The sequence below is a fragment of the Salarias fasciatus genome, chromosome 20 (assembly GCF_902148845.1).
Source record: "Salarias fasciatus chromosome 20, fSalaFa1.1, whole genome shotgun sequence".
In the NCBI taxonomy this organism is placed as follows: domain Eukaryota; kingdom Metazoa; phylum Chordata; class Actinopteri; order Blenniiformes; family Blenniidae; genus Salarias; species Salarias fasciatus.
In genome coordinates, this window is record NC_043764.1 from 30,555,577 (window position 1) to 30,581,896 (window position 26,320).

At 48.7% G+C, this 26,320-nt stretch overlaps 1 protein-coding gene and 1 long non-coding RNA gene across 2 annotated transcripts in view; one reads left to right on the forward strand and one right to left on the reverse strand.

The window, feature by feature from the left end:
* Positions 1-21,257, forward strand: part of myt1b (myelin transcription factor 1b) — a 30,114-nt gene extending 8,857 nt beyond the window's left edge. Inside the window, exons 3-22 of the mRNA XM_030117922.1 lie at positions 766-796; positions 1,935-1,997; positions 3,913-4,298; positions 5,316-6,470; positions 8,737-8,871; positions 9,720-9,810; positions 10,080-10,196; positions 12,920-13,134; positions 13,525-13,712; positions 16,112-16,363; positions 16,851-17,005; positions 17,551-17,613; positions 17,921-17,989; positions 18,927-18,989; positions 19,284-19,364; positions 20,088-20,309; positions 20,403-20,494; positions 20,588-20,691; positions 20,786-20,929; positions 21,021-21,257. Coding sequence (XP_029973782.1) covers positions 766-796; positions 1,935-1,997; positions 3,913-4,298; positions 5,316-6,470; positions 8,737-8,871; positions 9,720-9,810; positions 10,080-10,196; positions 12,920-13,134; positions 13,525-13,712; positions 16,112-16,363; positions 16,851-17,005; positions 17,551-17,613; positions 17,921-17,989; positions 18,927-18,989; positions 19,284-19,364; positions 20,088-20,309; positions 20,403-20,494; positions 20,588-20,691; positions 20,786-20,929; positions 21,021-21,161 — 3,767 coding nt within the window. The 3' untranslated portion in view covers positions 21,162-21,257. The remainder of the gene's footprint in view (positions 1-765; positions 797-1,934; positions 1,998-3,912; positions 4,299-5,315; positions 6,471-8,736; positions 8,872-9,719; positions 9,811-10,079; positions 10,197-12,919; positions 13,135-13,524; positions 13,713-16,111; positions 16,364-16,850; positions 17,006-17,550; positions 17,614-17,920; positions 17,990-18,926; positions 18,990-19,283; positions 19,365-20,087; positions 20,310-20,402; positions 20,495-20,587; positions 20,692-20,785; positions 20,930-21,020) is intronic.
* On the reverse strand, positions 1-26,320 carry LOC115407548 (uncharacterized). Its single transcript, XR_003933639.1, has 3 exons — positions 26,209-26,320; positions 5,456-5,468; positions 1-174 (listed from the first exon to the last, which is right to left on the reverse strand). It is a non-coding gene; the product is annotated as an uncharacterized LOC115407548 (long non-coding RNA).

Below are 26,320 nucleotides of genomic sequence, written 5' to 3' on the forward strand. Positions count from 1 at the left end.
CGTGTGTGTTTGATGTTTAGAAGCGAGACAGCAGTGCAACAGTTCACAGGGCGTTCAGAGCGCAAGAAGGCGTCCAGTCACTCTAACTGCATGATGAAAGACTGAGAAACTGAGATGCTGCGCACACACGCACACACACACACACACACACACACACACACACACACACATGCACTGGTGATGCCTGTGTGTGTGTTTACTTTGCGGCGTGTCCTGGTGCGCGTGCTGCCTCTGACATGTGATTAATGCATGTGGTATCAGCCAGCGCGCTGAATCCTGCAGGATTGTATTGTTTTCTCATTTTCGCTGTGGATGAAAAAAAGGATATTTCTCACAAACTCATTCTATCGCTCAAACTCCCGATCGATGGCCTGAGAGCTGCGCGCTCGCTTTATGTGCGAGAGGCAATTACTATAAGTCGCCCCTGCAAAGAACAGTGCGGCGTTTCCACTGATGGAGGCACTTTTTCACTCCTTTTTAATTTCATCTCTCCAATTATGAAAAAAAGAAAAAAGTAAAATGTGAGAGTGATTTAATTAATAGTAATGAATGCGTGTGATTGTTTGGCCTATTTAGGCCTTCCCGTGTGTGTTTGTGGGCGCAGTGTGTCGGCGTGGGGCTGTAATGTTGCTTGTCAGCGGCGCGTGAGGATCCTCGCCGGGTTTCATGCACATTTGTGATTTATTGATCTGAGTTTCTTTTTGAGCGGCGTGGCGTTCTGAGCAGTCACTCACCTTTGTTCTCCTCCCTCCCCCCCCCCCCCAGTTCCCATTGAGCTCGTAGGACAAGAGCTGAGGTAAGGAAACACCTTCATCTTTGTGCAAATCCCTTTCATAAAGTTCTTTTATGTGCACCACTGAGCGCCCCCCTCTTCCTCCTCCTCCTCCTCCTCCTCGCTGCACTCTCTATGGGTGCTTCTTCAGATGATGCTCTATATTATAATTACTATTTTTTGTGTGTATTTCCCACCATCAGCACTTCTCACCAGTGGTCAGAGCCTCCAACAGGCTGCTATTGATCTCTCACAGCCTTCCCCCACTTCCCGCCATGAACACGTACAGTAGATGCTATGAAAGAGGGAATATGATCTTTTCGCCATCCGATCGAAGGATAAAAGAGAGAGGATGGGGGTGTTGATTTTTTTCCCTCCCCTTCCCCCTCCCCCCTCCCCCCTCCTCGCTCTCCTCTCACTTTCTAAATGATATTTTCATCCCCTCTCATTTTGTCACACTTCACCTCAGAGCATTGATCTGCTCTCCAAAAAAAGCTTCAGGATTAGGAAAGGAGAGGGAAAAAAAGAACACACACACACACTTACACACTCACACACACACACACAGAGCGGAAACCAGGGAGCGTCTCATTTAAAATGCTAATTCAGCATTTTTTAATAAGTGAAATTAATAATAAGTATAATTGGAGTAATAAAGGGCGATTGCTGGGGGAAGTTAATGAGAATTGAAATGAGCCATCCTGAGGGGTCATAGCAACCTGAATCAAAGAGAGAGAGAGAGAGAGAGAGAGAGAGGGGGACGGTGAGGATGATGATGATGATGGCTAGCGGAGCGAGCCGAGCCGAGCAGGGGAAATTACAGCGGGCCTGGTCTGATCCCTATCTCTCACAGTAACAGGATATAGGCCAGGGTTGATGTACGACATGCAATATTATGTTTCCCCCCCAGCCTGATGCCACCTGCATTCACATGCATCGTGTTTGTGCGCTGGGAGTGGGCGGGGCCTGTGCGTGTGCGTGTGTGTCCGTGCATGCGTGAGGTCGGCTCAGTGTGCACGTCTCTGCTTTGCTTTGTTTGTCTCAATTTGACCTCTGTTTGCTTTCTTTACTGCCTGCTGCCGCCGCTGCACAGGGACTAAAAAAAGAAGTGCACCCGTGTCTTTAAGCATATCTCTAACCTCCATCCATCCATCCCATCCAGCTGCCCCACCCCTGGATGCAATGGCTCCGGCCATATCAGTGGGAGATACTCACGGCACAGAAGGTAGGGCAGATTTAAAAGAGACCCAGATGAAATGAACCCACCCCCCTTTCCTGTCCGTCCTCTCTGCCTGTCCGTCCGTCCTCCTCGTCCTCTCTGAACCACTGCATCTGCTTCCTGCTTTTCTTTCCTTCTACTTTTTTTTTTTTTTTTTTATAAAAAACAAAAAGTTTAGTGTTACGGGCAATGCACTTATTTGGTTTCATGGCGAGAGACAGATGAGAAAGATCAATACCACTCTGGTATCTGCGATCCTGAAGCGAGAGGCGACAGCTGGTGATTTCACCTTAACCCTTTAACGTCCTCTCAAAGACAAAAGCCACGGAGAAGTGCTTCCTTAAATCAGACCCGAGCTCTTTAGGAGAGAGCTGGACTCCTCAAGCCAGAACCAGACGACTAAAGACAAACATTCAGTCTTCAGAACACAGCTTGGCCTCTTGAAGGTCAAGGTTCAGATAGAATCACAGATAGAAGCACGATGCTGCAGAGTTAGAGGAAGAACAGTTTGATAGTCTGACCTGCACCTTAAACACTACAAAACATTGAAAGATGAAAATAAAAAAGCCTGTGAATGTCTGTAAATGAGGAGTTCAGTTAAATGTTTCCATGGCAGTGAGTCTGAGTTGTAGCTTGCGGCCGAGACACAGACTACAGATCGAACCTGAGTGTAACGATCCTCATGACGACTCGGATCTCTGGACGCAGCTTGGTTAAACACTGCGCTCTCTTCTGGTATCTATTAAACACAACATCTCAGAACTTCTTAAAGAGCAAAATGAGGCATTTCTGAAGTGATCTTACGCGGTACATGTCACGCAGAGTCATTTTTTTCATATTAAAGGAAGCTTAAATGCACAGTCTGTTCTTTAAGACATGATTTTTTTCCACTTTGTGTTGCATGTTTTTGCATGTTTCACCTCTTGTACTAAAGATTTCAGGTCTTCAGCAACAGGATCACATCAACCACTTCCTGCTTATTACAATCTGCTGCTTCACTTCACATATTAACCCAAAAATGCTGACGTTAAACTCACTTCAGGACGACAAAACCGAATGATATGAGCCTCTGGATCTTATACCATTCAGTCACAACGATCCAGTGTGACTCCTTCACGATTCTTTGCTGTGTCGACTGCTTCTGAGGAACACCAGTGACTTTTTGACTTTTACCATTGATGCTTTCCAAATCAGACTTGGGAATACGGCTGCTCTCACCGCATCCTTCTGAATAATCCTGTTCCACCGAGAGGAGCTGAGGGTGTGTGTGCGTGTGTGTGTGTGTGTGTGTGTGTGCGTGTGTGTGTGTGTGTGTGTGTGTGTGTGCGTGTGTGTGTGTGTGTGTGTGTGTGTGCGTGTGTGTGTGTGTGTGTGTGTGTGTGTGTGTGTGTGTGTGTGTGCTCTCACAGCCTGTAAATCCAGCCTCCTAAATAATAAACATTTAGTGGGCAGCAGTGAAATGTGATTTCTCCAGGCCTCCCTCCGTCCGGGTGTGTTTGCGTCGCCCTCAGAGACCCGGGGAGACTCGGGGCCGCTCGCTGGCTTGTGACTCCTTTATTGAGGGGCAGATATTAGCTATCTGTTTACATGTGTATTTGTTCAGCGTGCAATTTCAGATGTACTTTGTTTATAGATCGTGGCTCGTCTCCCCCGGCGTCTCCCAGGTGAGAGTAAGAGGGAGTTTATTGGATTTCACCCTCTGCTGCCTCGCCGCCCGCCTCTCCATATAAGTTGTTCATTAAACGTTCCACTCAATTGGCCAGGATTGGTTGTGATGTATGAGCGAGCGGGTTTGGCGCCCCCCTCAGGCCACATGCTGAACGAGCTCCCGTCCTCTGTCTCCACCTTTCCCCTCGAGTGTCCGTGTTGCTTTCAGTGACTCGGTAATCCTGATTCTCTCCTCTCCTCCCTCCCCCACAAGCATTCTGGGCTGCCCCATCGCAAGGAAGCGCCGCCTGGAGGAGGCGGAGGCCGAGCAGGAGCAGGAGCAGGAGCAGGAGTCCGAGCGACCCGCCTCCAAGCGCAAGTCCCACCCGCTGAAGCTGGCTCTGGACGAGGGCTTCAGCGCCGAGAGCGACGCCAGCAGCGAGGCCGAGGGCGACGGAGACAAGGATGCAGGGAAAGAGCAGGAGGCCAAGGAGGCGGAGGAGGAGGAGGAGGAGGAGGAAGGGGGGAGGGACGCTGCTGTAGAGGAGAAGGAGGAGAAGAAGAAGGAGGAGGAGGCGACAGAGGACGAACAGATGAACGGCCAAGAGGAGGAGTCACCAGTGAAGGACGGGGAGGAGGAGAAATCTGCAGCTGAGGAAGGTGCGAGTGGTCAGCCTCACTTCCCACAATGCAACTCAAAAGCACCCTCCAGTTAAACTGTGAACCTCTTCAAACTCTTCTCTTTATTGGAGACAGTTTGGTTTTTAAAACTGGGGGATTTGTTACGAATTTTGATTTATTTTCTAGTTACTCATCCTGTTTATTGAATCCAGCCATGCCACGCCACGCTGAAGCTGAATTAAAAGCTGAATATTCCCAAGATTTTCCTAATCTCATGAACCATAAACAACACTTGAGATGTCTAAAATGAGATGTTTAAATTTCAAAGAAGAAACCAGCACATTTTGAATTTCATGGCAAATCATTTAAAATCAGCTTTTCCATGAAATGGTAAAATATCTCAGTTTCACTTCAGTGAAGGTAAAGCTTCACGAAAGTTGAACCAGTCTGTAGATGAAAGATGTCGTTCAGTGTGTGGATAGTCTGGAGGATTGTGTAGTTTTGGGGCTGATAGCAGCTCACAGTGTGTGAAGACAGAGTCCGCCCTGGACGGCAAAGCCGGAGAGGCCCAGCTTACAGGACAACCTCGTCTGGAGACAACCAGACTTCTCTGAATCTCAGGGAAACGCTGTAGTTTACACGTCAGGCCACTTATTGTTTTTCTGTCAAGCCTACAGCTCCCGCTTCATATTGTGAGTTTCAGAAAAGTCGCTTTTCTCCCTGTTAATGTTGTCAAAAAGCAACAACAGCTTGAGAAGCTTTGAATCTGCGAGACAACAAAGTAGAAGTAGCAGAAGGTCCTTGAACGTGTCAGAAGTGTTCCACAGAGCGGTACACACCACACTTCCTCTCCAGCTCCTTCCTGCTTTTCATCCACAGATCGATTTCAGCGGGTTATTTTTATTTCATTGAGAGTTCACGGCGAACGACTTAGCAGGCAGAAAGGTGATGCTCTGAAGATACTGCTGACGGCGGCTCGACCTGCTATGGCGTGACCGGCGTGACTCACTCTCCCCGGCGTGTCGGCGCTCTGACCTCTCCGTCTTTGTTCCGCAGAGGAGGAGTGTGTGATCGTCGAGCCCGAGCGGGAGGCGGCGGCTCCGGCCCCGGAGGACTGCCGCTCGCCCTCAGAGAGCGCGGAAGACGTGGCCAATTCCCTGCTTCACCTGGGCAGGGTCCCCAACAACAACACCAACAACAACAACAATGCTCCGACGGAGGCCATTCAGCTGCCTGTTGCCATGGAGACTGAGGAGGATATCGCCACCGAGCAGGGTGAAGGAGTGAAGGACGAGCAGGAGGGGGACGTGGATGAGGGGGAAGAGGAGGAGGAGGAGGAGGAGGAGGAGGAGGAGGCGCACAGAGTTCAAGTGCTGGAGGAGTCGCCCGTTCTGCCGGAGGAGGCAGCCGACGTCGACTACCAGCAGGGAGGGCATCCAGACTCCGCCTACCCAGACTATCCCGCCCAGAGTGTCCACGGCGAGGAGATCAAAGGTGAAGATGTTATGGAAGAGGAGGAACATTTAGCCGTTTCAGAGGCAGAAACAGCAGCAGAGGAGGAGGAGGAGGAGGAGGAGGAAGATGAAGAGGAGCACAGGGAGCATATTCCGACCATTTCTGACGTGCCAACCGCCGTCCGCACCATCACCAGCATCGCAGCCGCTCAGGGAACACACATCAAGACGGAGGACCACAGGGCCAGCCCTCCAGAGGACTACACCCCCCACAGAACCAGTCCCCTCCACAAGCTGGACTCTCTGCGAGCGGCCTCGCTCCACGGCTTCAAGGCCAGCCCCCCGCTGAGCTTCGGCTCGCACCGGGCCAGCCCGCTGGAGGAGTTCTTCTCCCTCCCCAGGAGCGGCAGCTACAGCCTGCACAAGCCCTCGTCGTCCGCCTCCACCGACATCATCGAGGTCTGCTCCGAGAAGTCCGAGGAGAAAGACTACGACAACATGGACGGGGACGACGAGCGGGACGACGAGGACAGCCTGTCGCAGCGCTCCACCGTCACCGACGAGTCGGAGATGTTCGACATGACCCGGGGGAACCTGGGCCTCCTGGAGCAGGCCATCGCCCTGAAGGCCGAGCAGGTGAAGCCGGCCGGGCCCCGGGAGCTGCTCCGCGCCCCAGATATACACCACCAGCGCTACTTCACCATGGAGGACCGGCCCAAGCACCTGGACATCATCCGCAAGAGCTACTTCAGCAAAGGTAAGGCCAGCGCGAGGAGCGGGAACTGAGACGGTCTCGCATTGTGCTGGTGCTCGAGTGCCTCTTAGCAGCTGGATCAGACCTTCAGCCACAACAGGTTGCTCTTTTATCACCTGCAACAGGATTTTATACTAACTAATATATCTCGTTTTCAAACTTCATTTAAATAATTCCTCTCTGATACTCTTTAGAATTAGGAGATACTGTGAATCTACGGTTAGCGTTAGCTTAGCTTGTATCTCTAAGTCTTTGAGACAAAGTGAGGAGCTCAGTGAGTGACCCGAGTGGCACGAAGGATTGTGGAGTAAATTGCAGAGAGAGTTGTGTCTGAGTGTCTGCATTGCTTTCACTCCATGTGGATTACACACGTAGATTAATAAATGATTAGCGAGGATCCAGAGAAGACTAACGCCATGCCCCCGACGGCTTCCAGTCTGGACTGATCACATATTAGCAACCTCGTTTTCTTCATTAACTCGGCATTAGATGGAACTGAGAATCCGTTGAACTTGTTTCAGCAGTCAGCCGTCGGACAGGAGTGTGTAAGCCTCTTACCTGCCTGTGGTCTCTGCAGGTGAGCTTCCAAACAGAAAGCTGTATTCAATGTGGAAATGCTTTTCACAATACAGGTTTTCCCGTTTCTTTGATAGATGGCGTGAAATGATACTGAAATAGCTCAACTTGCCAAATGTGACTTTATAATGTAAAACATGTGGCTGAAATGGCTAAAAGATAGGGCTAAAAGGACTAAAACATCTAAAGTAAAACTGTTGAAGCATTTTTCATTGTTTCAAATAGCTAAAAGAGCTACAAACAGTTAAATTGTTTAATATATCACAAATTGCTGGAATAGCTGAACTGCTAAAAACTGATTTTAGGAAGATTCAACAGTTTTTAATCATAGTGATTCAATTTCATAAATTCAGCCAAAGTCATTTCTTTATTTTCAAGGCTGAACATGTTTTGCAGATGGGTTTTATTTCGTGGAATCAGCTCTCTTCGTCCCGTCAGTCGCAGGTCTGAGCTGTGGTAAGGCACAGATAGAAAGAAATGGACTCCAGAAATGAGAATCCGAGGCTCTGTGAGTCTTTGTTAGCGAACGAGCAGCTGATCGCTCCCTGGGTTCAGCCTGACGGTACATTCATCCTACAGGTCAGACCGAGTGTTTCAACACACTGCAAGAAGGCAGGAAGACTGTTCTGCCTTAATAATATGAGTGGAAAGCAGCGGGGAAGAGTCAGCAATTGGCCAATTGTAGGAAAGAGTACAGAAAATGATGTGCTAAAGCAGCGCGAGTTGTCATGTCCTGAACTTGATGTTTGGAGCGCACAAATAAACACAGTGTACCAAATAAACAGCGATGAGTCACGGAGCTCTGTTTAGATCCTCCCTTTTCTATTGTGATGGGAATGAAGTGCTTCCAGCTGAATAGACTTCCGTGAAAAGGGGGAGCGGGAGAGGAGGTGTGCGGGTCGCCGGAGTGTTTGTTTACGTGCTGCATGTGTTGGAAAGCCTTGTATTTGGCAGCTGGCGCGCTGCCCGCTCGTCATGCTCCTCACAGTATAGCAACAAGTGTGATTACATGGCTGCCCGTGCTGCCCTGTCCCCCCCCCCCCCCCCCCCCCCCCCCCCCCCCCCCCCCCCCCCCCACCCGTGACGTCCCCGTTCTGCTCCACGCTAATTAGGAGATGCATGTCTCGTTAACATTCAATTTGAAGGCCAACAGAGCATCGCGCCGTCCTCTCGCGCCGTTCCCCCCCTTTCCTCCGACACCACTGGAGCTGGGTGGCCGACCTCCACCGGCGGCAGGGAGGAGCGGGCCCACGATAGTCTCTGTCAGTTACACCGTCATGTCATTTTCCTCATGGTGTACCTTCACATTTTTTAGTGTTATTTTTTTTTTCATTCATTTTAAAAAATAGAATTATTGAGCATTGTGAGAGTGACTTTACAATCTGTTAACTACCTGATGCCTACCTGATCATTCCATAAATTGTTTCGGTCCTAAAGGCATGAACAGAAACACACAGATCACATTTGGAGCGATGCATTAAACGCGCGGTGCATTTCCAGGGATACATAAGGCATGAGGAGGGGATACAGATGGTGTTGCTTTTGTACAGTTGTCTGAAAAATGTCTAGATTTCATGCTCGGCGGAGCACAACGTCTGAGGGCTTTAACCACTTGCTTTTGTCCCCCTTGTTCGTCTCACCTTCCCGTCTCCGTCCTCTCAACCCTCCGCCCCTCCTCCCTCCTCGAACCCAGAGAGCAGCCGGCCCGAGAAGAGGGAGATAAAATGCCCCACGCCGGGCTGCGACGGGACAGGCCACGTGACCGGCCTGTACCCTCACCACCGCAGCCTGTCGGGCTGTCCGCACAAGGACAGGATCCCCCCCGAGAGTGAGCGCTCGCTTGATTTTCTTTTTGTTTTTTGTTGTTTTTTTTGTTTTGTTTTTTTTTTTTTTTGCCTCTGCTGCTTAGAACAGCAAAATAATATGCATGCAACATGATGTGCTGCTGTGATGACCATCAGCATTAAATCTAAATGACCCAAACAAGTCAATTTAGGCAGCTCACGCTAGTGTTTTTATGGCTTATTACTCTAGTTTATGGTTTATTGAAAATAATGTTTTTACTCAGGATTGGTTTGAGAAACCACCATTCGGTTTCCAACCGATCGTTTCTCTTTAAAAGTGTGTCAAAGTGTTCTACTGGTAAACGGTTCTGAGTTACCTAAAACAATGCAAATACCAGTTTTTGTGGTTACAATATTGACTTAAATGTAGGTAGAGTGATACAGTGTGTGCCTGAGACAGTCTGAGGAGGGCTTCAGGAACCTCCGCCACCCTTCAGACGTCAGGAGACGCCTTTCAGTCCAGGGCTAGTGCTCGTTCCTTTCTTGTTTTCATGAGACGAAATGAAAATCAGGCACAAAAATCTTGACTTTTGTCATGAGGATTCGGAGGGCGAGGTTATGCGGTGACAGAAAGCTCATGTCTGTTTGGTTCACTCATCCAAAGAGACTAATAACTATTATTAGCAGGTTTTTTTCTTTGAAACAGACAGCTGCTGCCATGTGGAGAGAGGAGGGGAGTGGAAATATTTATGAAATAAATGCAAAAAAGGAGTACAGGCTTCCATCCGAGCGCAGGAGTGCGCAGGCAGTCTTTGGAATAAAGAGTGTTTTCAATTATTTAAATGAGATTGTGGATTTTCCCTCAATGTGTGATTGTGTGTCTTCTCCGCAGTTCTGGCCATGCATGAAAATGTGCTGAAGTGTCCGACTCCCGGCTGCACCGGTCAGGGCCACGTCAACAGCAACCGCAACACACACCGCAGGTAATTACTCACGCGCCGGACGGCGCCGCGCTCGTTTCCATTGTTCCTCTGCGTGAGGTTCTGCAGGTGAGCGCGTGGCGCTCCCCCCTCTGTGTATTTGCAAGCTTGTACATTCATATATGCAGGACAGCAAATGTGTCAGCGTGCATCAGAGTGATGTGGACCTCTGCAGTCAGCAGCATGCACGCCTTTCACTATTCAGCTCCTTTCCTTTGCTTTCTTTCCGCCCGTCCCCCCCCCCCCCCCCCCCCCCCCCCCCCCCCCACCAGCCTCTCCGGGTGCCCCATCGCCGCTGCAGAGAAGCTGTCCAAGAGCCACGACAAGCAGCACCTCTCCCAGCCGGGCGCCGAGCACCTCAAGGGGAGCCCCAACGACCGAGTGCTGAGGTGGGTGGTCCGGGAAACAACAGCTTCATGTGCTCTGTGTGTGAAAAATACAATCATGTGCTATTCTACATTAAGTAGAACCTTGTTAGAGAGAGCCTCTGGCCCCCGGTCTGGAGTACATGACAGTAAAATGTCTAAATTCAACAGCAGGTCAACAGGAAGCTAGCTTACTGCGTGCTGCCTTTAGTAAACAAGAGGACTAACTAGCAGGTAAACCTGAGGTCAGTTCCTCCCAACGCCTTCCAGAACATCAGCCGCAGACCCAGGAGGAAGGAGAGTCTGGACCATGTGCCTCACCTCCGACCAGCTGATCGCCTCCCCATGCTAATGTCGCTAGCTTACAAGCCACAGAGGTCAGGGTCTGGCCCAGGACTGTAAAATCACAGCTGAAAGAGCATCAGCTGGTCCGTCTTTGCTCTGAACAGCTCAGATCTGGACAGAAACCCTGGTTTATTAACATGGTGAGGAACCCAGAGAGGGTCAGGAACTCTACATCCAGGAGCGCAAGAGTCCGAACCAGGGAAGGGACGGACCTGACGCCGTGCCAGGATGTGTTTTCCACCACAGACCGCCATGACCTTGATCTGAGCGTCGACCATGAGGGGCGGAGCCACCCTGTGAGCGGTCTCCATAATGAGCGGCTCGGCGCCCGGCGGCCTCGTCTCGACGGTCACCTGGAACACTGAGATCTCTCTATCTGCTCTCATCTCCACCCGACCGGCCGGGCGCCGCCGCCACGGCCACAAGAATGATAATTAACACCAGACAGACGTCGGTATTATGCTAAGTCCACGCTCTTCCTCGTTGGTATTTTAATTAATAATGCCACCGATAAGCTAATTATGCAAGTTATAGGGGCATTGCAGGGGGACAGGGAAAAATAATTGCTTTCCTAGAGGAAAAGCTCATCAGTGGTCGGACAAAGCATCGAGGATTAAAACATAATAAGGCCGGCTTTGTTTTCTTTTCTCAGATTGTTATTCAAATGAGCTCGGTTGTCTGTTGGATGTGCGGCCGAAGAATTCCTCGTGCGATCCGTCTTCTAATGGAATCCATGTTGAATTAATAGAAAACGCCTGTGATCAGTGCTGGAAAGTTTCTCCCTGCAGCAGAGCGGCTCGCCAAGTTCGAGTTCTGTTGTGGCGAGGACAGAAGGACAGGAGGACATGAGGACAGAAGGACATGAGGACAGAACGTTAACGCTCTGGTTTTCCTCCAGACTGAGCAGCACAGGGTCCGTTCAGGTCAAAAATGGTTTAAGTTAAACTTTTAAAGTGTCTTTCACTGTAACTTCCCCGTTGATGACGAGTTAATATGCATCTTTCAAGAATGAGAAATTTGTTTCTAATCATCGGATGATTCGAAAATGTGGCAAGTGTTTGAAATCGAGCATCAGAATGATGAAAGAATCGGCAGCACGTCGGCCATCGAGGGTAAAAACGCTCAAACCGGGGAGCGGCGAGTCGACAACAGGCGGAAAAACGGCCGTGTGCTCAGAGGCTTCCCCCGACTCGTCTGTCAGACGTTTCTGACTCTGCACTTTCATCAGTTCTGACACAGTTTAGTTAGTTTGAACTGAGTAAACAACTTAAATCCTCCACACATACCGTATCCTGACCGGGATCGATGTGCGTCTAGCTGCCAACGAGGATTAGCAGCGAAGTGGAGCCGTCTTTTCTGCAGATGTCGACAGAAATCAGTGTAACTTTGTTTTCTCGATGGTTGGTGTTGGTCAGTTTCTCTGAAGTGTAGTTAATAAGATTCAGTGTCTTGTTATTTCTCCATCAACGGGCCAGTTTGACACAACCACCATTTGTGGGGTTCACCAACCTCTTTCCTCTTAAAAACAAAAGCAGGGAGATATCATCAGTAACAATAACGTCTGAATGCTGCTGTGAAAATATCATAGCTTAAATATACGGACAATGATTTGATAAAAATAACTAATTTTTACTGTAAAGAAGTGTATAATAATTACCCACACTGAATATCATGCTAATGCTAACTCAGCTTTACGTGGTAAACCTGCGGGTCACTCCTGCTCTGAAGCTTCATTCCGTTAGCATAATTTAGCGCGCATCATGTGACTTCAGCCACGTTGGCCTGACATGCAGTCAGAAACACGTCCAGGAGTCAGCTGAACAGGCGGAGAGCTGACGGAGCCAAACGCTCAGAAGAGCGAGTCATGCTGCTCCGGATCGGACGATCGTACAAATTTAAAATGAGGGCAGGGAGTGCAAAAGTGTAAAAAAATAAGAAAGGTCACTCCCCTCTGTCTGCCTCCTTTATTAGCTCGTCCCCTTCGTCTCTGGGCCTGTCCTCCTCCTCCTCCTCCTCCTCCTCCTCCTCCTCCTCTGCTCTTCCTCTCTCTCTGCCTCTCTGTGGTCTATCAGTGGATTTACGCCAACAGGTCTGACAAAAGCCCGGGCTCTCCAGGAAAACGAGAGGGCTTAAAGCTCATAAATTCCATGCTGTACAACATGCAAATGTGCCCTCTGCTGATAAGAGAGCTTTTAATCCTGCTGCACTCCTGCTAAGTACACCGTTGCCCCTATCTTTACTCTCTCTATTTCACTCTCCACTCATTCTTTCACTCTCTCTTTTCTCCTGCTATCGGCGTGAGCATTCGGTGTCTCTTTATTGCATCAATCCTCTTTTATTGCCCATCTTGGCTCATCTCTTTGACTTTCCGCGGCGTCTCCTGTCTGTAATCCCCTCCGCAGGCCCATGTGCTTCGTGAAGCAGCTGGAGGTGCCCCAGTACGGCAGCTACCGGCCCAACATGGCGCCGTCCACGCCCCGCGCCAACCTGGCCAAGGAGCTGGAGAAGTACTCCAAGGTGTCCTTCGATTATGCAAGCTTCGACGCCCAAGTGTTCGGGAAGCGCACGCTTGCTCCAAAGATGCTCACCAGCGAAACCTCACCCAAAGCCTTCAAAAGTAAGACCGGCTGAGTCTGACTTTTCAGTCCTGTTTTCAGTTGTGGCAGTGTTAGCTGTACGCCGTGTTAGCACTGAGTCGCAGGTGACGCTAACATCACAGCTAAGTAAAAGAAAAAAGACTTCCTGTAGATTTTGAGTTTGTTGAGTGTCATTCATTCTGTCTTGGATTATATTGGATTCTATTGGATCGCACTGATAGCAGGAAGTGACACGCCCCCCTTTTGAACAGACACACCCACCAGTGGCAAGTGGGCGGGGCTCGTGTAGTCAAAGTAGAAGCACCTCCCCCAGCAAACCACAGAACTGTTGCTATGTTAACATGACTTTTCTCCATTTCTTCTTTTGTTTTGGGAGAATAATTTGCATTAAACCCGTCCGTCCTCTGCAGCTAAGCCCTCATTCCCCAAGTCGTCGTCGCCCAGCCTCAGCCTGCACGAGTACGGGAAGAGCTCCTCCCTGGCCTACGACTACTCGCACGACGCCGAAGCTGCTCACATGGCGGCCACCGCCATCCTCAACCTGTCCACGCGCTGCTGGGAGAAGCCCGAGAACCTCAGCACCAAACCGCAGAGCAAGGTGATGGAGCCGTCGCCCGCCCCGCCAGGTCCGGCTGATTTTCTGATTGTAAACCGTCGCCCGGCGCGTCTCTCCGTGGCACGCGGAGAAAGAGACTATTAGCTGATTGTGGTGCTGATGAAACAGGCCACAGCTGGGAGATGAGAGGGGATAGCGGTGGGTGTGCCCCCCCCCTCCTCCCCCCCCCCGCTCCTCCTCCCCCCGCTCCTCCTCCCCCCTTTCCTTTTTTTTTTTTTTTTTTTCGTCCCCCCCTCGCTCGGCATGAATATATCATCAGGAGGCGCTGGCTTACAGCAACAGGACGGTGTTGAGATTCAGTTGCATCACCTCTCCCATCGTCTTTCATCGTTTCATCCCTCCATCCCACACACTCCTCATGTTGTTATTGAATTTGGCTGACTGCCAGTTCCCTGGATTACTTTTCCACCAGGTAGCCTTTTTTCATTATCTGCCGGACGGATCTACTGCGCTCCTTCTCCACCCCCGCCACTCCGTCTTTCATTTTCTCTTTGCGTCTCTTTTTGCTCTCTTTTATCTTCCTCTCCCTCTCTCCCTCCATCCGTCCCTCGCTCGCCCTTCCCGCTCTCTGTGCGCAGGAGGTGTAATTGGAGCGCCACTTTCCCCCATATTGTGATTTTTAAAAGGTTTTCTTCCCTCGCAGAGGAAAGAAAGTGACTGCTTCATCATTTTTTCGATTCCCCGACATGGTTTAAGAAGATAAAAAGTGAGACTGAATGTCTGGCTGCTAAGCGGAGCAAGGTGTTGTTTCGGCGGGGCGGCGATCCAAACGGGGGCCTTCAGATCAGCCGGGGACTGATCTGGAATCAGAGCTGAAATCCAATATTGAAACAGTGGAACACAGAACTCATCAACCGGAGACATTTCTGGGAACGGTTCCCGGTTCTCCTGTGTTTTTTTTCTCCCTCCCCCTCTCCGAAACCTTTGATTTTCCTGGCCCTTGACCAGCTCATGTGAGCGCCATTTTACACGGATGTGGAGAACACGGCTCGTCTCCGCTCCGCGTTTCTGTTCACCTGCCAGCGCCGTAATGCGGCGCGCAGATGAATCCGGCCGCCGGTGCCGCTGGCACCTGAGATATCGTGACTAACGCGCTGAAGCGGGGAAGGTGGCGCTTTCCTGAACCTGAATGCGCGGCGTTGTGGAGAAGCGCGGTGCGTCTGCGATGGCGCTCGCTCCGGGGCGAGTTCTCTCCTCCCGTGAGCCGGTGGAGGTGGAAACAGGAAGAACATTTCACCTCTGGAAAGTTCGCCTCATGTTTGGGATGTTTAGTCACGATTCAGGAAATGTCTTCTTTAACAAACACACCGAGATGAGCCTGTTTAACCCTTCACACCCGGTGAAATCCGCCCGGCGCTGCTAAAGCGGCTATTTCAACGCTCTATTTCAGTTTCATAACATGTTAAAATCAACACCAGTACACACTATTTAGGTCAAATAAAAGCCAATATGTTGATAAAAAATACCAACAATGCAAGTGGTGAAGGTGAAAAAAATCATTTTGAACAGGAAGAAACCTGCAGAACCAGACTCAGAGGAGACTTTCTGCAGAACCACATCAGGAACTTCCTGTCTCACAGTCGAGCTCAGACCACAGGACTCGCCTCAGACCACTGGGTGTAAAACGATCCAAGACGCAGAAAAATCATCACAACACAGAGACTCTTTCAGAAAAGTTACATCAACGAAACAATTCTGACAGAAATGAAGAATCCAAGCTGAAATCAGTGTTTTCCAGTGAGTCATCCATCCCTTTTCAACATTTTTTTTTATCTCAAAACTCTTGAAATGTGTGTAATTTTGGTAAATTTTACACTTTCACACACATTTATTAGACAGTCTCAGAAATGAGGAAAAAGTCACAAAAACTGTTTGAACAAATCCTTAAGGTGGAAACTCCTTTTAGTAGTTTGTTTTTTTTTTTCAGAGTGTAAAACAAACAAACAAGCGGGTACTGAGGACGTCACATTCGCAACACTCTCTGTTATAGTTGTAAAAACTGTTTCACTATTTTAATCCCTTATTGGAAAGTTATTCTGGCTTTATTACGTACATGGAAGAAATTATTACATTTGTGGTTCCTAAGGGGGGAAATAGTTAACGGAACGTGAAAATGAAAATTTTCTACATTTAATCAAATATGAATCAACCTCAGTTCAAAGTGAAGTGAAGAAGAAGCTGATTTGTTTGTGATGATTCAGTCCTGCAGCTCTTTGCTGCTCAGCCGTTCTCCAGAGGAAGACAATTAGTGAATTCAAGTGATTTTTTTTTTTTTCCACGTTTCATCAGTTCTCATCGGTGCAGTAATTAGAAAAGTGGTGCTCGTAGGAATTTCCCACAATGCACGCCTCTGACTTCCTCCGCGTGCGTCTCCTCTCCAGGAATTGGACATCGAGGTGGACGAGAACGGCACCCTGGACCTGAGCATGAAGAAGCCCATCAAGCGGGAGGGCAGCCTGTCGGGCGCCAGCCCGGGCGTGCGCTCCCCGGACCCGTCGTCCTCCTCCTCGCTGCACCACGGCGGCAGCAGCGGCGTCACTTCGCCCAACCTGCTGGCGTACAAGCAGGAGGACTGGGAGGGGCCGCTGGATTACACCAAACCCAACCGCCAGCGGGAGGAGGAAGCGGAGGAGGTCAGTGCGGCGCCGCCACACAGGAAACACCGCAGCACAAACAACAACAGGCGCAATCCCCCCGAAGGACAAAACTCTTAATTGTTTACATCACTTTGTCTTCGTCTAATCCCCGTCGCTTATTTCCTGTCCCCTGCTTCTCGCTCCATTATTCATTGCTTTCAGAGTTACTGTACAGTTAAAACACCGCACTGTGGAGCCGAGGTGGTGTGTCAGGTGCATTGCACCATCCTGGATTTGGCATATGCTAATTTTGAGTCCTTTGAACTTTTTCAAAAGAAATATAAAGGGCCTTGAATGTTAATTTTTTATGAGGACAGTCTGCAATTGGAAACATCACTTGTCTACAGAAGAATAAAAGTGGATTGTGTGCTGCAAACTCTTTCGGCTTGTACACAAACATTCAAACTTGGCCTGCGAACGCCACGCGGCGGGAGGCGGGTCGGCGTGCGAGGATGCTGGTGGGTGACTGTGGGTTCTTCTTCAGATGGAGCTCACGGCGCCGTCCTACGTGTCGTCCGACCCCGAGGACTGCGACATGATGCAGGACTGTCTGGAGGACAGGAAGTACCCGGGCGAGGTGACCACCCCCAGCTTCAAGGTCAAGTTTCAGCCCAAGGACGCCAAGAAGGAGCTGCTCTCGTAAGTATGGAGGGACGTCATGACAGCGCTGTGCAGCAGGTGGCAGTAGTGAGCGCGCAGCTTCAGTCCAGCTTTACGTTTTCCTGAAAGCTCAGGACAGTAGAGGTCCGACCTTAAAATAAGACCCAATGTTACTGAAAGTCCGTGATTCTAGTGATAAAAAGATGTATTTTTATAGTTGACTTTCTAAAATCGGCACTTAATTGTCAAAGTTCTGCTGAGAACTGCGTCAGTCGTTTCTGTATTTGCCTTGAGAGGACAGCTCGGGGTGTTTCAGCTTCTTACATCACTTCAAACTTCATTCATTGCTAAATTAAAACAAACTACTTTTTAATATATTTCATAGTTTTCCATTGACCAGTAATGTAACAGTAATGTAACACCCTGAGCTGAGGTTGTTTAGAGTGTGTGTTCCTGATAACCAGTGTGTTGAGTGTGTGTTTGTTGCCCGTTCCTGAGCCCGCTGTCTGTTTTCTGCTTGTGCTCCACAGCGTAAGTCAGTTGTCTCTGGGCTCTGACCCGTCCTCTGTGTCCTCCCTCTGCAGGTGTCCCACACCTGGCTGCGACGGCAGCGGGCACATCACCGGGAACTACGCGTCGCACCGCAGGTACGCTCGGCCGCGGCGTCGCCTCTCTCCGCTCAGCCCCGCGACTAATTCAAATATTTTATTTGATCCCGACATGCCAGAGGCAATAATGTAGCGTGAGCCGAGGCAGCAGAGACCGTCATTGACTTTGATATGCATCAGTAATTTACTTCTTGCTGTCTGTCCTCTCCTTCCTAAATGACCTTGGTATGCCTTGCATTCTTGATTTCCCTTCACTCATGTCTTTCTCCTCTCTCCTTTCAATCCCCCCGGCTTCCCTCTCTTCCTCGTCCTCCTCCTCTGCCCGTCCTTTCTCTTTCTCTCTCAGTCTGTCTGGGTGTCCTCTCGCTGATAAGAGCCTTCGGTCCCTCATGGCGGCCCACACCCCTGAACTCAAGTATGTCTGCTCCTCCACCTTCGCTGCCTTCTCGCTGCTCCTGACGCCGGCCGCCGTCACAATGCTTCATCCTGCTGACATTAACGCTCCTTTGTTGCCGCCGCCGCCGCCACGTCTGTCACAGCGCTGGTTTTTTTTTCTGCTTGCTTCCACTTCAATCAGTTCTCGTGAAAGTGAAATGAAACTAATATCAAGCTTTTCACTCAGAGTTTATGCAGCAAGTCGCCTGGAAAGCTCAAGTTTAAAGCAGACAGAGTTCCTTCTCCTGGCTCAAGCCTGTGTCCATGTTATTAAGAAAGTTCTAAGTTGTGAAAGTGAGTTCACAGGAAGCAACAAAACAAACAAACAAATCCCTGCAGTTTTCAGACATGCAAACTACATTTTACCTGCATTAGTAAGAAAGGCTCCTTCTCTCAGAGACAGATGTTGTGTTGAATGGTGTCAGATTTGCTTTAACTCTCCCACTTCCTCATTACTGTGGTGTGCTGTGATGCTAATATTAAGCCAGCAAGTCGGGTCCTCATCCAAGATGGCGGCCACCACGAAGCCCCAGTGGCAGTCAGGTCTCTTTAGATGAGAGTATAAGACAAGTCCTGTGTTCAAGACCGTTAACGGGCAGTGTGTGTTCCCTGCTTCTGTTTGTCCCCATGACGCCACAAATCACCTCTAACACGTTGAAACTAAAGCACCGCAATATATTCTGACTTCACCACGACTGACAGCATCTTTAGCCGTACTGCGCCAGGAGAGCGAGAATCAATGTCATCTCATGAAATCTTCATATTTTTTGCAAATCAGATCAGCACAGCCGAGCTCGTCAGCATTATCACACGCTCATCTGATGCTGAATAAATAAACCTGCCAGCCTGATTTAGAACGGACTTTTCGTATTAATAATAGCGGTGTGTGTGTGTGTGTGTGTGTGTTTTCCCCTCAGATGTCCCACTCCAGGATGCGACGGCTCGGGTCACATCACAGGAAACTACGCCTCGCACAGAAGGTAACCCACACAGGAATACACACACACAGACACACGCAGACACACACACATATGTCCTCAAACACACACACAGAGACAGACACACAGCCACGCACGCACCCTCACCCACCCTCACACACACAGAGACAGTCAGAGAGGCCTAGTGACAGTTCACTGGATGTAGACAGGAAGCACATACTCACACACCTTTCACTCAGCCTGTCGCCAAAATAAGATTCTTCCTCATAATGTTCTCTCCACCAGAGCTTTTTTATTTCAACCCTATGTTATCAACTCCATACTTTCTGTTTTCAGTCTCTCTGGGTGCCCGCGTGCCAAGAAAAGTGGAATTAAAACTCCTACCAAGGACAACCAGGAGGACTCCGAGCTTTTAAAGTTCGTACCGCTCAGAAAGCCATAACGTCTGCTTTTAGCATGACTGACGGTAAAAGTAAAATGCAATAAAGAGAGAGGCAGAGAGAATGAGAGGGAGAGGGAGAGCGAGCCAGAGAGAGAGTCACTGTGAGTCATATGCAGAGGGAGGAACCTGCCCCCATGATTGAATCAAGCAGTAAGGTCCTTACTGATGGGAAAATACACTTACTACAGACACTGATTCTGAATGTAGTTCATGCTAGAATGAAGACGAGTACATGAGAAAAAATACATGAGCTTCATTTTGCATTTGCACACAAAACGAATTATGAGTCAGTGGCAAATAACGTTTGACTGGATGAGCGAACGTGAAACCCTTCCCCGAGCGCTGTGGAGTGTGTGTGTGTGCGTGTGTCCTGCTGATGTGTGCTGCTGCTCCAGAAACACATCAGTTCAACGCCACCACGAACAGACCTGATATTCTCGTTTCTCGGTTTGCCCATCCTGTCAAACCTTCTTTGTCGTTCACGGCATGCTCTGAACCCCGATAGCTGCATCGTCAATTATCATGATGATAAGATTTTATAATAGTGCCATGAAAACAAAACAGAGATGGATAAATTTGACATTTTCAGGCAGGAGCCTGACTTTGCGTTCTGCCTGCCTGACCTGTGCGCCTCCTCTCTCTCTCTCTCTCTCTCTCTCTCTGTCCTCTGTGGTCGTTCGACCCCGTCCTGCCTGCAGATGCCCCGTGCCGGGCTGCGACAGCCTGGGCCACATCAGCGGGAAGTACGCCACGCACCGCAGTGCCTACGGCTGCCCGCTGGCCGCCCGCCGGCAGAAGGAGGGCCTGCTGAACGGCACGCCCTTCAACTGGAAGGCCTTCAAGACAGAGGGGCCCACCTGCCCCACCCCGGGCTGCGACGGCTCCGGGCACGCCAACGGCAGCTTCCTCACGCACCGCAGGTCAGCTCACATTCCGGCCACCGACTCCGAGGCCCGCCGCTCGGTAGACGACGTTCTGTTGAGCAAGGCGGCGCTCTGTGTGTCTGCCTGCAGCCTCTCGGGATGCCCCAGAGCTCTGTACGCCAAGAAGAAGGCCAAGTTCCCCTCGGAGGAATACCTGAGCACCAAGTTCAGAGCCGGAGACGGTGAGACCGCCCGCCCGCCAGCGCCACGGGACCGGAACGGCGCCGGACGCCCAATCCCGACCTCACGCCCGCGCTCTGCTCCTTCCCCCGCAGTTCTGAACAACGACGAGGACATCAAGCAGCTCAACAAGGAGATCAGCGACCTCAACGAGTCCAACAACGAGATGGAGGCCGACATGGTCAACCTGCAGACCCAGGTGTGTGCCGAAGGACCAGACCGCCGCTGGTTCACTCTGCAGGGCAGAAATCCCACCGTTCCCCGGTTCCATGACGGCCGTCTCTGGGTTTCAGATCTCGTCCATGGAGAAGAACCTGAAGAACATCGAGCACGAGAACAAGATGATTGAGGAGCAGAACGAGGCTCTGTTCATGGAGCTGTCCGGCCTGAGCCGCGCCCTCATCCGCAGCCTGGCCAACATCCGGCTGCCGCACATGGTGAGCCTCTCACAAACACACACACACACACACACACACACACACTGGCCCCGCGCCCCCCCAGCTGAGCCTGGTTGTCGTCCCGCAGCAGGAGCCCATCACCGAGCAGAACTTCGACAGCTACGTCAGCACCCTGACCGACATGTACACCAACAAGGACTGCTTCCAGAGCCCCGAGAACAAGGCGCTGCTGGAGAGCATCAACAAGGCGGTGAAGGGCATCAAAGTGTGAGGCGCTCAGAGGAGCGGCGGCCGCGCAGCGCTACAATACATTCATTCAAAAAAACAAAAGGGAATTCAGGTTATTTTAAATACATGGCAACTTAAAGAAAACCAACCCAGGGAGCACTCAGCTTGAGGAGAATGACGTGGACCAAAATGCATCACTGCTGGGATTCGGAGGAAGCGGACGGGATCCCCGGCAGGCGGAGGAGAAGAACTCCGAACTCCGTGAGGGGGGGGCGGGGCTTAATGTGCTGTAGGTTTACCCGTCTCGCGGCGACGGAGCGACGGGGGGCGGGCTTTTCCCGGCTCGCCGCCCTTCGCCCGGCTCGCTTCGAGAGGCGGCACGAGGGGAGAGAGAAAACGTCCACGGCGACGCAGCAATACGAGGCGCCTGCGCCGTGTGGCGGCGCGCCGCCGAGGCGGCGACGGAAGAAAAACAGCAGATTAACCCTGAATCCTCCACCATTTGTTTTTTTGTTTGTTTTTTTTTTACCTGCAATGCTAATAGTAATAGTGTGCACACATTTCCAATTCAGTTAGTCATATCAATAGTATTTATGGAGATAGGAATTGCACTTCATTTCAATGAATAGTTTTGTGGTACGATAATTATTATTGTTATATATGAATTATTTAAACTGGTGAACTTTTAAATTGTAACTTATTGCCATTTTTGTTATTGAGGTTTATTTATTTGAAGCAATCTATTTATTAACTTTGTTTTGTAACACACACACACACACACACACACAAACACACACACACACACGAGAAAAAAGCAACTTTACTGATTATTGTCATGGGTGAAATTTGCTGAATATTTTAAAAAATCTATATAGACGAGGCATATTTTGTTTTTGGAGTAATTTAAGAGAAAAAAAAACCTTTTTAAGTGAAGATGTTTTATAACAGACAGAAAAATGTTTTTTGATAATTTTGCAGCAAAAAAAAAACTTTTTATTTCCTCCTTATTTTCCTCAATTTTTTTTGTTACTTATTTGTGTTTCTGTTAAAAACACACACACAGACAGACACACACACACAAACACACAAACTGCTGAGAAGAGGAAAAAAAAATTATGTATTTATTATTTATTTAATATGAAAGAAATGGACTGATATGGCTGTATATTTATTTTGTTATTTATGTGCGTGATGTGACGGTTGAGTAGTCTTAAAGATCCACTGCGAAGATTTAAATAAAAGACACAAAAATCGATTTAAAAAAGAAAAAAAAAAACACAATGTTTGATTTGCAAATAACCAGCAGCTGATTGTACGAGGAAAAAAAAGAGAAAAACCCAACAAAAGCAAACACGGTTTAGTTGCTGTCTGGTCTTTTCTTGTGTGTTTGCTTTTGTCAGGTGGAGGAAAAAAAAAAAGAGTTTGTAAAGATGTTACCTCTCCGAAGCGCTTTGTAGCGGCCAGCACTGGCTCACCCACACTCCTCTGGGATGTACCCTCACTCCTGTCAATCTGTGCGGCGGTACATCCACAGAGCTCGATTCCAGCAGTGTTTTAGTCCCACTGTAACGGATCTAAAACACACACACACACACACACACACACACACACACACACACACACACACACACACAGCGACATATCCAACCCTCGAGGATACCTGTAGGATGGCCTCCTTTGACAAACCTGTATCAGCTAAACATTCACACCCTTGTAGCCTTACTCTAGATTTTAATTTTTGATTTTTTGATGCACAAAGTGCCACTGAGAAGAAAAAAGAGACGACAAAGGAGAGCGATAAAGGGAGAGAAAGAAAGAGAGCAAGAGAGAGAGAGAAGAGAACTCACTTTTTTTCCTGATTCTTTCTGCAATGTAACAAATGTCTGGTCCCGGGACGACCACGGCATCGAGCGCGTGTCCGTGCGGTGGATTGTTTCAGATGCCTTTATTTCTCTGCCAAGATGGCCATAAGTACACTATATATACATTCTGTATAAATAGATTTTAAAGAAGCTATATATATGAATATAAACATACATATATTTTTCCAGTGTAATTGTTGACTTTGCTCTTCTTCTTCTCATTTATGACCTTATCAAAAAGGAGGTGAGATGCGAGGGGGCGGGGCTGTTACCAATAGGAGGCAGTTACACCTTATTCTTTTAAATATCACTGAGACCTGCTCAACTGTGGCTTTAAACATACCGTTCAGTCAAGCTGAAGTCGATGATCCGGTACAAAACTTTGGACGTGTTCTCATTGGTTTTCCTTTATTTCTCCCCCTCCTGCGTTTTTCTTTCATTGATTTATTCTTCTTTTATTTTTGTACCTTTTCCTGTCTGTCCTTGATCCAGATTTGTCCCAAACATCTACTGTGTGTTGTACTACTGAATCTGAGAAATGACTGTCAGTTTGAAACTCGATGGTTGACTCTTTGTTCCTAAGTGTCATGTGAGTTAATGTATTGTGAAAGAGTTAAAAAAGAGGCGGGGGTCGCCTCTCCGTGATGTTCTGCCGTGTTGGACGACGCGGCGCGGCTCCTGTGCTACGATGGGCGAAGGCCTGCGAGCCTTCTCTTGGGGTGGGGGGGGGGACTCGTGGTGTAACCTGCCTTTGAGTGAAGCGGCGCAGCTGCTGTGGTGTACAGTGACCATACCCGTGTGTAACTCTCATGTCAAAGGCATGTCGTCAATGTGCTTTAGCCAATGTAGAATGAAACTCCTTTGTGCACTTTCTGAAATACCATTGAAAATGCCAGCATTTTGAAGTCTGCACCTGTGAGGACCCCAGTCCAGGGCTGCGGGGACGGTGCATTTTTCTAGACTTTACCCCAAAGTTAGCATCCCCCTGATTCCCTCCGGCAAAAACCCCGAGAAAGTGAAAGAAGTCCCTGGCCAGTAGCTTTTGAAAAGTTTCAAGGAAATCTTGACACATTTTGGCACTTGAAAAGCAAAACTTGGCTTGAGCCAAATGAAAACACCGTCACAGGACCTGAGCGCTTCCATGGCTAAGCTAATGTGACTTCAAACGGCTCACGTCTTCTCGTGTTTCCACCATTTTGAAATCACTAGTAACTAAAAGAATTTTTAAAGAGGAATCCTTTCTTGAAACATAAGTAGTCTATCAAAGTGAAGTAATGACCAACTGGCTCTAACCACTTGCTAGCAAGCAGCTTTTCTAACATGCTAGTAAGAAACTCTCCTGTTAGCATGAACTCAGAAATTACACAAACTGATGAATGTAGACGTTAAGTCGCAGTTGTTTTCTAAAATTCACTTCAAACACAACAGCGTCAGTCTGTGTGTCGCCACAAGTTTCACGTCAGCGCCTGTCATCATTAGCTACTTCTTAGCAATCAATGGTTTAGGATATTTAACAGCTTTAAAAAAAAATACAAGCTGGCTCATGAGGTTTTTCTAACTGGCTCGATGGTTTAAAGCGCAAAATGGTGAACTGGGAAAGCTTGAAAAGCTACAGGCTGACACACTTCTCCGTTTTGACAGTCTTTATACTGGCTGAAATGCTGTAATCTGAGAAGCTATATTAATGACAAGAGTTTTTAAATTCTTTTGGTGAAGGCCGTCTGAGTGTGGTGTTATAGCATAAAGCCCATGACGGCCACGTTCACGACGATCTACTCAAACAGCTTCAAAGATCACGGGCGAACTCATGAGTCTGTCCCTTCTTTTGCAACATGTCGTCAAAAATACAATAATGACTCTACGAGTTTAGGCTTGAGCAGTTTGTGATAATGGAAGTAAAAACACGAGGAAAGTACTTTAGCATCTAAACCAGCTACATGTTAGCAAGTTGCTAACAAGCTATGTGTGGCTTTTTAAATATATGGAGATAAAATTTAAAAATCAGGAGGGTTTTTATAGTTTGCATGAACTTAATTTCTGAAATCCAAACAAAAACTGAAGGAAAAATGAATGTGGGAACCAGAAGTGCTGAATTGCTGACTTGTGTTGGGGTTTTCTGACTTTGTCCTATAGCTGTATGAAGATCCGGGGGCAGCGGCATTGTGCCACCCGTTTGTTTCTTTCCACCAATCGAAAAGCGAAAAGCAACCCACACGACAACATCAAATCAGAGATGTCTGTTTGATTCAGGGGCTTTTTTTTTTCTCTCACAAAAAAAGGAAATGTTACTTTCTTTTCCTGACAAATAACGAAAAAACAACAAAAAAAAAAAAAAAACCAAAAGAGATTGACAGGAAGCAGAGTTTGGTTCTCAGGTGACTGGGGAGAGCTGCGAAAGCAGAACAGAGCAATGCCATAGGTCAGCCAGCCAGCTGAGGCTACAGGCAACAGCAGCGGCTGGATCAAGGCCTCGTGTGAAATGAGATGAGTGTGTGGGAGTGGGAAATTGATTTGCCGGGCTACACAATCTCCCCTTTGTTTAGGGAGGAGGCGTTTGTTGCATAAATATGTGTCCGTCACTCAAAAGAATGTCAAAGCTTTTTATGACTTTTAAACCCACCCTCGGCCCTCCACCACGCCGTTGACCCCCCACCCCAACTTGTTCTTACTGTCTTGTGTAACCTTTCCTCAGGAAAGAGGGCTTGGATGCATTTGGTTAACAAAGTAGCGTATTGTTCTCTCGAAAAACTGCACGAGAACCCTACCCGAGAGTGTTAAGACTGTGAATATCCTCCTAACTTGTTTCATATGGCATGACCCCTTTTAAACTGCTTGATGAAATTGTCTACCGAGGTATGTAAATGAATAACACTGAGGCCTTGAAAGCAAGAGTGCTTTCAAGAAAAATGTCAGCTGAGAGAAGCGAACGTAGCCCGCGGTCTGTCCCTGCGCCCACGCGCTGTACGTTTCCCTTATTTACATAAAAGTACCGAGTGATGGAGTGAGGAGTTGTGTTATTCCAAATGGCAAAAGGAACAACAAAGCGGTCGCCAGGGCGCGAGTTTCCCTGAAGCGCCCGGGATGGAAGGAGAGGAAAAAAAAAAAGAATAAAACAAACCACAGGCATCGATGAAACTTTTCAGGGAAACCACCAAAATCCTGCTGTTTGCTGTCGTGGGGAAGGGGAGGAAAGTTCAGCCTAGCAAAAGAAGGGTGACACACACACACACAGGACACTCCCCCGTCCAACGTTTGCTAGCTTCGATTTTTAGCCCGTCCGCCAAACCTCCCCCCTCCCTCGCTGTATTCCCAAACTGTGTGGTCTTATCATGTGTGCCTT